Source organism: Chiloscyllium plagiosum, unplaced genomic scaffold (assembly GCF_037043375.1).
Source record: "Chiloscyllium plagiosum isolate Xiang-an unplaced genomic scaffold, Cpla_swu_hap1 HiC_scaffold_17, whole genome shotgun sequence".
In the NCBI taxonomy this organism is placed as follows: domain Eukaryota; kingdom Metazoa; phylum Chordata; class Chondrichthyes; order Orectolobiformes; family Hemiscylliidae; genus Chiloscyllium; species Chiloscyllium plagiosum.
Genome location: NW_028270155.1, coordinates 4,831,267 through 4,843,648, shown reverse-complemented (window position 1 = coordinate 4,843,648; position 12,382 = coordinate 4,831,267). Strand labels below are relative to the sequence as shown.

At 40.8% G+C, this 12,382-nt stretch overlaps 1 protein-coding gene across 5 annotated transcripts in view; it reads right to left on the bottom strand.

The window, feature by feature from the left end:
* Positions 1–12,382, bottom strand: part of garre1 (granule associated Rac and RHOG effector 1) — a 216,739-nt gene that overhangs the window by 66,717 nt on the left and 137,640 nt on the right. For all 5 annotated transcript variants that reach the window (XM_043706520.2, XM_043706524.2, XM_087995696.1 and 2 more), the window contains exon 3: positions 998–1,204. In XM_043706520.2, coding sequence (XP_043562455.2) covers positions 998–1,204 — 207 coding nt within the window. The remainder of the gene's footprint in view (positions 1–997; positions 1,205–12,382) is intronic.

The window sequence follows — 12,382 nt, the reverse complement described above, 5'->3', positions numbered from 1 at the left end:
TCCAGTCTTATAGCACCTCACCCCGGACTATCGATGATACAAATATAACAGTAAGAGGCCAAGTAATCACTTCTCTAGCTTCCCACAGAGTTCAAGGGTACACCTGATCAGGTCCTGGGGATTTATCCACCTTTATGCATTTCAAGACATTCAGCATTTCCTTGTTATCACAGTCTACACATTGCCTCCAGTTAACCATTAACAGTCTCCATTAACAGTTACTCACTCTCCTAGCTGGATTGTTCTCCTGTCCTGATAGGATAAATAAACAAGGTCTTTTCCCTGGGGTGCGAGAATCCAGGACTCGAGGGCATAGGTTTAGGGTGAGAGGGGAAAATATAAAAGGGGCCTAAGAGGCTATTTTGCACACAGAGGGTGGTGCGTGTATGGAATGAGTTGCCAGAAGAAGTGGTGGAGGTTGGTACAATTACAGCATTTAAAAGGCATCTGGATGGGTACATGAACAGGAAAGGCTTGGAGGGATATTGGCCAAGTGCTGGCAAATGGGATTAGCTTATATGGTTGGCATGGACAAGTTAAACCGAAGGATCTGTTTCCATGTTTTACATCACTATGACTTTATAAATTTCTCTCTCTTTGGGCTCTATCCCCACCTATCATCTACTCCTTACCTCCTCCCCCAACTCTAATCTTCTGTATATAAACAGTCTTTTTCCTAGCTACCATCAGTTCTGAGGAAGGGCCACTGCACCCAAAACTTTAACTCTAATTTTTCTTCATATATGCTGTCAGACCAGCTGAGCTTTTCTAGTGACTTCTGTTTCTGATTTACAGTATCTGCAGTTCTTTTGGTTTTTATGAAGTACACTGAAGTTGGAAAGATGTGAAACAAATGAAATCATCTCCAGGAATCTGTTTAACAAGATTTGCCAACCTAATTCGAGTTCCACAATTATACCAATTTGATCTGCACCCAGGTTTCCACCCATATGCAGCAAAGTAATCATTCCAGATAATGTTTGTAAAAAACCATCACCTCTGATGCTCCTCCCCAGGACTTTACAGCTTCGTCCAATTCCGTCACACGACCAACCTTCATGGTTTCACTCCCCATTGCGTTCTTCCTCTCTTGGGCTTGAGCCTCTGCCAAGCACGAGTGGGCTATGGGCTGAACTCGATGCAATGCCTGGGACAGGAACTGGAAGTGGACTTGCAGGACTGTCAAGAAACATCGGCCTAGCACCTGAGAAACAGAAAACAAAGCACATGAAGAGATCTGCCAGATATTGGACATTGCTTAGACTTAATTCAAGCTGGAGTCAAACTTAGCATGAGTGCGAGCAAACCTGCTGAACCAGTTCCCAGCTTTACTCAACATACTAGTATTGCACACAGCCCTTAGAAAGAAAACACACAAAGAGGAGAGAGGTTAAACTGTTGCTAAGTAGATAATGAACACTTTACACAATCCACTGAGAATCAAATTAAGGCAAGATTCTATACATGGTGCTACAAATGTTCACTTCCCTATCACATACAGGAATGGTAAATTTTGTGTAGGTGGCACTCATCACCTTTCCAATATAATTTAAAACCTATTCTTTTTATAATAGGGGTGGTTAAGGGATATTTAATAGAAATCTTCAAATACATGAAAGACATTAAAGTAGTAAATAGAGTTCAAATGCTTCCCACTGGCAGGAGGCTCAGGAACCAGTCAACATAGGTGAAAAGGTGAGAAAGGTTTTAACATCTGAAATGCATTTTCTAAAATTACAGATTCAATTGTAATAGTTAAAGGGGAATTGGATGAACATTTGAAAGGAATATAAAGTGCATGGGTCATGAACAAAGATCAGGGGAGTAGAATTATTTGGATAACTCTTTCAAAGAACTGACTGAGATGCAATGATCCTAAGACCGTTAAGTTCACAAGACATATAAGCAGAAATAAGCCATTCAGCAAGATTATGGCTGATCCAATTATCCTCAACTCCATTTTTCTGCCTTTTCCCTATAATCCTTGATTCTCTTCCTGATTAAAATCTGTCTCAGATTTTCATATAGTTAATAACCCAGTCTCAACAGCCCTCTCTACAGACTGACTACTCTCAAAGAAAAAAGAAATTCCTCTCATCTGTCTTAAGTGTATAAGCTCCTTATTCTAACATCATGCCCTCGGTCCCACAAGGGGAAACAGCCTCTACCCTGGCCACTCCTCAGTCTTGTGTATTTCAATCAAATCTCTTCTCCTTCTTCTCATCTCTAATAAGTACAAGTCCAATCTACGAGACCTCACTTCATAAGAAAATCCCTCTATCCAGATCAATATAGTGAACCTTCTTTGCACTGTCTCTAACTGCAGTATCTTAGAAAAGGTGATCAAAAGGTGTGGTCTGACTAGTACCTTGCATAGCTTGACTATTTTGTACTCTATTCCCATCCTGTAAAACAATATTGTATGAAATATAAAATGACGACTCTGGGCCCGTTCCACATTACTGACATTACATGACAGCCTTTCAAATACAAACATTCAATCCTGTGATACTCCATAATCAAGACTCAAAGAGGAGTTAAACCCAAGTGACAGGTCAAGGCAAATATGTAGGTGAGACTTTTTTTTAATGCAGGCTAGGCTGGAAGTGATGGGGAGAACCAAAACTGCAGTTTACTCACAGAGCTCACGAGAAAATAGTGGTAAAAAACTTGCATTTGCATTGCATTTTTCACAAACTCAGGATATTCCTCAAAGCATTTTACAGATAATGAACTATTTTCCTAGTATAGTCACTTGCAAAGTAAGAAACAAATCAGCCACTTTGCAAACAAGCTCTCACAAATATCAATGTGGTAATGAGTGTATCATCTGTACTTAGAGAACATAGAATGTTACAGTGCAGTACAGGCCCTTCAGCCCTCAATGTTGCACCGACCTGCGAAATTAATCTGATGCCCACCTAATCTACATTGTTCCATTATTATCCATATGTATGTCCAATGCAAATTTAAGTGCCCTTAACATTGGTGAGTTTACTACTGTTGCAGGCAGGCCATTCCACACCCCTACTCTGAGTAAAGAAACTACCCCTATTATCTGTTCTAAATCTATCACCCCTCAACTTAAAGCTATGTCGCCCCGTGTTAGCCTTCACCATCCGAGGAAAAAGGCTCTCACTGTCCACCTTATCTAACCTTCTGATTATCTTATACGGATTGATGAACTCACCTTCAGCCTCTCTCCAACGAAAACAGTCTCAGATCCCTCAGCCTTTCCTTGTAAGGCCTTCCCTCCATACCAGGCAACATCCTTGTAAATCTCCTCTGAACCCTTTCCAAAGCTTCCACATCCTTCCTATAATGCAATGACCAGAACTGCATGCAATACTCTAGATGCAGCCTTACCAGTGTCTTGTGCAGCTGAAGCGTGACCTCGTGGCTCAGAAACTCAATTCCCCTACCAATAAACGCCAACACACCATATGCTTTCTTTACAACCTTATCAACCTGGGTGGCAACTTTCAGGCATTTGTGCACCTGGACTCAGAGATCTCTCTATTCATCTATACTGTCAAGAATTTTACCATTAGCCTAGTACTCTGCATTTCTGTTACTTCTTCCAAAGTGAAGTACCTCACACTTTTCCACATTAAACTCCATTTGCCACTTCTGAGCCCAGCTCTGCATCTTACCTATGACCCTCTATAACCCACAACATCCTTCGGCACTATGCACAACTCTGCCTACCGCAGTATCATCTCCAAATTTACTAACCCATCATTCTACGCCCACCTCCAGATCATTTATAAAAATGACAAACAGCAGTTTGTGGCACACCATTGGTAACTGAGCTCTAGGATGAGCATTTCCCATCAACCACCATCCTCTGTCTTCTTTCAGCAAGCCAATTTCTGATCCAAACTGCTAAATCACCATTAATCCTGAAACTCCATATTTTGTTCAATAGCCTACCGTGTGGAACCTTACCAAATGCCTGAAGTCCACACACACCATATCAACTGCCCTACCTTCATCCACCTGTTTTGTCACCTTCTCGAAGAACTCAATAAGGTTAGTGAGGCATGAACTACCCTTCACAAAACCGCGTTGACTATCCCTAATCAAATTATTCCTTTCCAGATGATTATAAATCCTATCTCTTACACCTTTTCCAATACCTTACCCACAACCGAAGTAAGGCTCACTGGCCTATAATTACCAGGGTTGTGCCGACTCCCCTTCTTTAACAAGGGAATAACATTTGCTCTCCTCCAGTCTTCTGACACTATTCCTATCGACAATAATGACATAAAGATCGAAGCCAAAGGCTCTGCAATCTCCTCCCTGGCTTCCCAGAGAATCCGAGGGTAAACCCCATCCTGCCCAGGGGTCTTATCTATTTTCAGATCTTCCAAAATTGCTAAAACCTCCTCTTTGTCAACCTCAATCCCATCTAATCTTGTAGCCTGTATCTCTGTATTCTCACTAACATTGCCCTTTTCCAATGTGAATACTGACAAAACGTATTCATTAAGCTCTTCCGCTATGTCCTCAGATTCCACACACAACTTCCCACTACTATCTTTGATTGGCCCTGATCTTACTCTAGTCATTCTTTTATTCCTGATATACCTATAGAACGCCTTAGGGTTTTCCTTGATCCTATCCGCCAACAACTTCTCATTCCCCTCCTGGCTCTTTAGATCTTTTCTGGCTAACATATAACTCTCAAGCCCCCTAACTGAGCCTTCACGCCTCATCCTTATAGAAGCCTTCCTCTTGACAACTTCTTTAGTAAACTCTCTCTCTTGACAACTACCTCCTTGACATTGATTGAGGGATGAATATTGGCTAGGATGCCAGGGAGAACTATCCATCCCATCGGTGAAAAACGTCTTTGCACTTCACAATACAGCACTGCAATGGATGCCTGGAGTATGGGCACAAAGCTCTGGACCAGGTACTAAACTCTCAAACTTTTGATTCAAAGGCAAAAGTAGTACTAATGGAGGCAGGTTGAATACAGGTCATTTGAAAAAAAAATTGATCATGCTGCTTAAAGCCTCTTGCATTCGAGTGTCTTCATTGTATCATATTTCTCACTTTAGAGTTCAATCTTGAAGTTGACACATTAGGAATGAGTGCAACTGGCTTCACGGCATTATTGTACAGGCTTTAACAGAGTATCCATAAATTCATTGCTATCATGGCAGTCTGTAGTACCTGATAACACTTTTACTTACATTTTCAGAGTTCAGTTCAATTCAAGGGAATCTAAATTCTCTTTCTAGTCATCACCATAAACTTCAAACTTTAACAGCTTCCTTTTGATTTGATTTATTGTTGTCACATGTACTGAGATACAATGAAAAGTATTGTTTTGGATGCTATGCAGCCAAGTCATACCTTACCTAAATACATCAGGGTAATAGAACAGAATCGAAAAGTGGGGCACTGAAAAAAGCACAGCAGGTCTGGCAGCTTCCAAATAGCAGGACAGTCGACGTTTTGGGCATAAGCACTTCATCAGTCACAAAGGGCTCATTGCCTGAAATGTCGACTCTCCTGCTTCTTGGATGTTGCCTGATCTGCTGTGCTTGTCCAGAGCAACACATTTTGACTCTGATCTCCAACATCTTTAGTTCTCATTTTCTCCTAATAGGACAGAATACAGAATATAGTGTTATAGCTCCAGAGAAGGTGCAGAGAAAGATCAACTTTAATATAAGAGAGGTTCATTCACAAGTCTGATAACATGGGGAAGAAGCTGCTCTTGAATCTGTTGGTATGTGTTTTCAAACTGTTTATCTTCTGCCCAACTGAAGACAGTGGAAGAGAGTATAACTGGGGTGGGAGAGGTCTTTGATGACGTTGACTGCTTTCCCGAGGCAGCAGGAAGTATAGACTGAGGTAATGGATGGAAGGCTGGTTCGTGTAATGGACTGGACTGTGCTCACAACAAACTGCAATTCTGTGATCAAAACAATAGTTTTCTTAATATTAATTTCAAAGAGAGATAATTTTACCAAAATTATGCTCCTCCTTTCCCAAAATGAGTAAGGTAAATGAGTGACAAATTTACCACTCCTCTTGTGTCTACCTGCTTAAGTCAGTTTTACAGATTGAAGAGTGTTACCTGAATAGAAAAGATTTCTTGACGGCGCCCTGGTCAAAAAATCTCTCTCAATGAGCATAACAAATTAATGTCTCATTCATCAAAATCACAGCAAGTTGCATTTATATACTACCTTTAACAAAAACGGAATGTCTCTGAAGTGTTCCAAAGGAGCAATTATCAAACAAAATTAAATAAAAGCATAATGGAGTATTTCATTTAAACAAGTGACCAAAATCTGATCAATGAGATAGGTCTTAAGGAGAATAAAAGGAAAAAAAGATTAAAAAGGTAGAGAGACATACAAACAAATGAAAAGTGAAAGGCAGAGACAGAGCAAGAGAGGCACAGCGAGTGAAAACGAGTAAGCAAGCATGAAAGAGCGAGAGCAAGCGTGAGACAGCGAGAGCGAAAAAGTGAGTGAGCAAGAGTGAGAGCGAGCAAGCGAAAGATGATAATGTTTAGCTAGAGAATTTCCGCGCTGCAGTGTCAGTGAACAGAGGATTTCTTGCGATAAAAAACCCAACTTCTTAGTTTGTGGTTTCACAGCAGGAAATCCTCAATCTTTACTGACAAAACAATAACTGCCCTTCAAAAGCAATTAGTAGACAAGCTGGAAGCTGGAAGAACACAACAAGCCAGGCAGCATCAGGAGATGGAGGAGTCGACGTTTTGGGTGTAACCCTTCTTCAGAACTGCGGGTGGGGGTAAGGGGAGCTGCAGATAAAGGACTCCCCCTCCTTTATAAAACAATTTGCTCTAAATACATAGGCATTGCAGTGAGAAAATAATAAAGCAATACATACAACAAGGTTTCTTTCTTTAAGCTGACTGCTTTTCTAATGTTGATCACATTGACCAGGAATGTTGCTTTGCAGAGAAGGGGGCAGATTTCAAAAGTTGCAAATCCTTCAATTGAAGAAACAAGTTCTCTGTTGGCATCACCTTCCAGTGATACTAACTATTACATAAACTCAGAACTAAGGGAGTACAGAACAACAGGAACAGTGCTCCAACAAAAGTAATGACTAAGGAGTGGCTTGATTGAGATTTTCAAAATTCTTAAAAGAGTAGATATAGAGAAGCTACCTTTACATGTGAGCAACACAAAAACCAGAATCATAAATGTAATATAATTACTAATAAATTCAATCCAGAATTCAGGAATGTTAGAAAGTGGAATTTGCTAATACAAGAGGTGGCTGACAAATAACATTAATAAGATAAGGGGAAGCTCAATGTGCATGATGGAGTAAAGAGCATAAAGCTATGCAATCAAGAGATGATGTATGGTAGGAGAAGACTCATGTGGAGTTCAAAAAACTAGCATGGACCAATTGGACTATATGCCCATTTCTGTATTTTAAACTTTATGTAAAATATGCTAGTGGACTACTTCAAAGCCAAGCTCAAAAACTAGTTACTAACTAACCCATAACTTAAGTTTCTGCAGAAACAAAGATCACTTGGTCGGAGTATTTTCCAAAAACTGTCACTCGGTGACTTGTAATGCTCAGCCCACTCAGTCTGCTCTTGCAGAGGATTGTTTGCAAACTCCCCACATTATAAAAAGCTGCTCCCTAAGAGAGGTATCTGAGCACGAAGAAAGGAGGAAAGTGTCTGAAGAGAAATGTCACTGGTGGTATTTCACTTCTGATCATGAGGCTTCCTCACTCGCACAGATTCCACCTCCTCAACAGCACCTTTGATGGGAGGATTATTGAGAAAGCCTGATCAGAGAAACAGAACAGACCCAACAGTTTGTCACTACTTTAGTGAAATGTCTGACCTCTCAAAGATTATTGGTACAAAAACACAACAGGAAAACAGTTTTGTGAAAGTCAGAAGTATTTTCAATCATCCAAATTTTATCCACTCAAACTCCTGGTAGCAATGGTCAATTTGGAATGTAGCACACATCTGGACAACATTTAAAACACAAGACCAAGATAATGAGGCCAAATATGGGTTCATACAAGTCTGAGCTTCCGTAATGAAGCAAAGAACAGAAGATTATTCAACCCAATAAGTATGTTTCCCTGTAGGCTGCATCCAGCTTAGAACCTTGTTTCGAAGAACAATTCAATCGCAACATTTTCAGTTCTGAGTCAGATGGTTCAAATTCTACTTCAGAGTCATAAATATGAAATCCATCTGACATTCCAGAGCAGTATATGAGGATGCTACACTGTCAGAAGTGCCAGCTTTCAATTAAGACTTGACAATGTTACGACACAGAATAAAGCCCTCTGCTAATTTAAACCAGCCACACAGAAAAAGTTCACCTCATGCCATAATCTGTTAAAATTCGAGAGGTAAAGGGGCGGCTGGAAAATGGGAAGCCTTCAGAAATGAGATAGCAAGAATCCAGAGAAAGTATATACCTGTCAGGGTGAAAAAGAAGGCTGGTAGGTATAGGGAATGCTGGATGACTAAAGAAATTGAGGGTTTGGTTAAGGAAAAGAAAGAAGAATATGTCAGGTATAGCCAGGATAGAACGAGTGAATCCTTAGAAGAGTATAAAGAAAGTAGGAGTATACGTAAGAGGGAAATCAGGAGGGCAAAACAGGGACATGAGATAGCTTTGGCAAACAGAATTAAGGAGAATTCAAAGAATTTTTACAAGTATATTAAGGACAGAAGGGTAACTAGGGAGAGAATAGGGCCCCTCAAATATCAGCAAGGCAGCCTTTCTGTGGAGCAACAGAAAATGGGGAGATGCTAAATGAATATTTTGCATCATTATTTACTGTGGAAAAGGATATGGAAGATATAGATTGTAGGGAAATAGATGGTGACATCTTGCAAAATGTCCAGATTACAGAGGAGGAAGTGCTGGATGTCTTGAAATGGTTAAAGGTGGATAAATCCCCAGGACCTGATCAGGTGTACCCGAGAACTCTGTGGGAAGCTAGAGATGTAATTGCTGGGCCTCTTGCTGAGATATTTGTATCATCGATAGTCACAGGTGAGGTGCCGGAAGACTGGAGGTTGGCAAACGTGGTGCCACTGTTTAAGAAGGGCGGTAAAGACAAGCCAGGGAATTATAGACCGATAAGCCTGATGTCGGTGGTAGGCAAGTTGTTGGAGGGAATCCTGAGGGACAGGATGTACATGTATTTGGAAAGGCAAGAACTGATTAGGGATAGTCAACATGGCTTTGTGCGTGGGAAATCATGTCTCACAAACTTGATTGAGTTTTTTTGAAGAACTAACAAAGAAGATTGATGAGGGCAGAGCAATAGATGCGATCTATATGGACTTCAGTAAGGCGTTCGACAAGGTTCCCCATGGGAGACTGGTGAGCAAGGTTGGATCTCATGGAATAAAGGGAGAATTAGCCATTTGGATACAGAACTGGCTCAAAGGTAGAAGACAGAGGGTGGTGGTGGAGGGTTGTTTTTCAGACTGGAGGCCTGTGACCAGTGGAGTGCCACAAGGATCGGTGCTGGGCCCTCTACTTTTTGTCATTTACATAAATGATTTAGATGCGAGCATAAGAGGTACAGTTAGTAAGTTTGCAGATGACACCAAAATTGGAGGTGTAGTGGACAGTGAAGAAGGTTACCTCAGATTACAACAGGATCTGGACCAGATGGGCCAATGGGCTGAGAAGTGGCAGATGGAGTTTAATTCAGATAAATGAGAGGTGCTGCATTTTGGGAAAGTAAATCTTAGCAGGACTTATACACTTAATGGTAAGGTCTTAGGGAGTGTTGCTGAACAAAGAGACCTTGGAGTGCAGGTTCATAGCTCCTTGAAAGTGGAGTCGCAGGTAAATAGAATAGTGAAGTAGGTGTTTGGTATGCTTTCCTTTATTGGTCAGGGTATTGAGTACAGGAGTTGGGAGGTCATGTTGCGGTTGTACAAGACATTGGTTAGGCCAGTCTTGGAATATTGCATGCAATTCTGGTCTCCTTCCAATCGGGAAGATGCTGCGAAACTTGAAAGGGTTCAGAAAAGATTTACAAGGATGTTGCCAGGGTTGGTGGATCTGAGCTACAGGGAGAGGCTGAACAGGCTGGGGCTGTTTTCCCTGGAGCGTCAGAGGCTGAGGGGTGACCTTATAGAGGTTTACAAAATTATGAGGGGCATGGATAGGATAAGTAGACAACGTCTTTTCCCTGGGGTCGGGGAGTCCAGAACTAGAGGGCATAGGTTTACGGTGAAAGGGGAAAGATATAAAAGAGACCTAAGGGCAACTTTTTCACGCAGAGGGTGGCACGTGTATGGAATCTCCTGCCAGAGGATGTGGTGGAGGCTGGTACAATTGCAACATTTAAGAGGCATTTGGATGGGTATATGAATAGGAAGGGTTTGGAGGGATATAGGCCAGGTGCTGGCAAGTGGGACTAGATTGGGTTGGGATATCTGGTCGGCATGGACAGGTTGGACCGAAGGGTCTGTTTCCATGCTGTACATCTCTATGACTCTATAACTATCCCAGAGGTCACTACTTAAAGTAAAAATGAACAACTTCATTCTTTAAGTCCAATAGAGAATATTAAAACCAACAACTATTTACAACTCCTTACTCTTAAACCAATCTTTTACCTCCCACCTTACAATACTAGTCCTATAAAAAACCCCAATTAAGGTTTCTTAAAAAAAAACATTTCAAAAACCAGTCAGGTTGTCGATTTTCCTTTGTAAATTCTCTCTAGACAGGTAACTTTCAGCGAGCTGCTCTGCTGGCAGTTCGCCCCCTCATTGTTCAAATTGTCCGGTTTTATACGCCCAAACATCGGATTGTTTCATTGGTTTTATTATTATCAAACTATATATTCAAATTTGATTGGATTTTGGGGCATAATTTAAACTGATTGGCCGCATTTGAATTTGTTTTTGCTTCATGGCAACCCATCTGCTACTATTTGTTTCAACAAGTGTAACACTGTTATCTTGTTCAGGACTCTATACTTTGTCAGTCCTTGCTAGCTTTCCAACTGTCTTAAAGGTACAGTACATCTCTATGCCTTCATAACAAACAGGTTTCATCTTCCACTGAGTTGGACATAAAAGACCACAGGTCTCTATTCAAAGAACCACCACTAACATGATTGTTTTCTTTATAAACTAAAAAGGTTTCCAACTCCTCATTTTCATTCAGGAAGTAGGAGGAGTTATTCTGGAGATAACATATCCACGATCAATATCCATATCCATATCTTCGTTGTAAATATAAATCAACGTTTGCTGCATTCATATTTCAATCTCGTCAAGCCGGTCTCCTTCCACTCCATTGATTCTATCAAAATACTCTCCATCACTTTCTCCAACATCTTTCTGTCTAGCTTCCCCTTAAATGCAATTGTGGGTTCAAAATACTGGAACTCCTTTCCAATTAGCACTTTGGGCATCACTACATCCCAAGGACTTCCACATTTTCCCATTACTTTCCCCAGGAATAATTAGGGATAGATAATAAATTCAAGGTCAGCCAGCAATGCTCACATCCCAGAAACAAATCTGCAAAAGTTCATTTCAACTATATTATGTTACATCCCAGAGTTCTTCATTTTTACTACACCTTGGATAAAGACATTTCTCCTGAATTCTTCATCATATTTATCAGTGATCATTTTATATTTGGACATTTTCTAATCAATCTTTTCAGGGTTGTTATTATGCATCGTTGGAGCCTCATCGCCAGAGGTAGGGACACTACCACAGCACCATAGGGCCATACTATTTCATATTTATTGATCTATCCATAGTTGGAAACAACTCAACATCACCCAACTAAGTCTGTCATACCACTCAGTCTCCTTTATTCTGAAGAAGAGTCTGAACCTAGCTTATGTTTTATATACTGATGAATTGTGCACTTTCTGCTCTTGTACCATTGTTTAGGCACAGGGCACACAGCCTTAACTATCCTACTGCTTTCTCTATAATTATATTGTGCTGCATCAGCCAAAAAGTTGGATAAAAATGGCCCAAGCTATGATGCTCATCGTCATGACTATTAGTTTAGCTTATTTGACATTATGAGCACCTAAAAGATTAGATGTTTGTGCGTTCATACCATTCCTTCAGAGGTTCAACAAGTAATCTGCTTAAAAATTACAAGGATATTGCCAGGATTGGAGAGTTTGACCTGTAGGGAGAGGCTGAATAGGCTGGGAATATTTTCCTTGCAGCCTTGGAGGCTGAGGGGTGACCTTATAGAAGCTTGTAAAATCATGAGGGGCATGGAAATAGGTAAGGTCTTTTTCCCTGGGCCAGGGGAGTCAAAGCTGGAGGGTTTAGGTTTATGCTAAGAAGGGAAAGATTTCAAATGGACCGAAGGTGCAACTTTTTCAC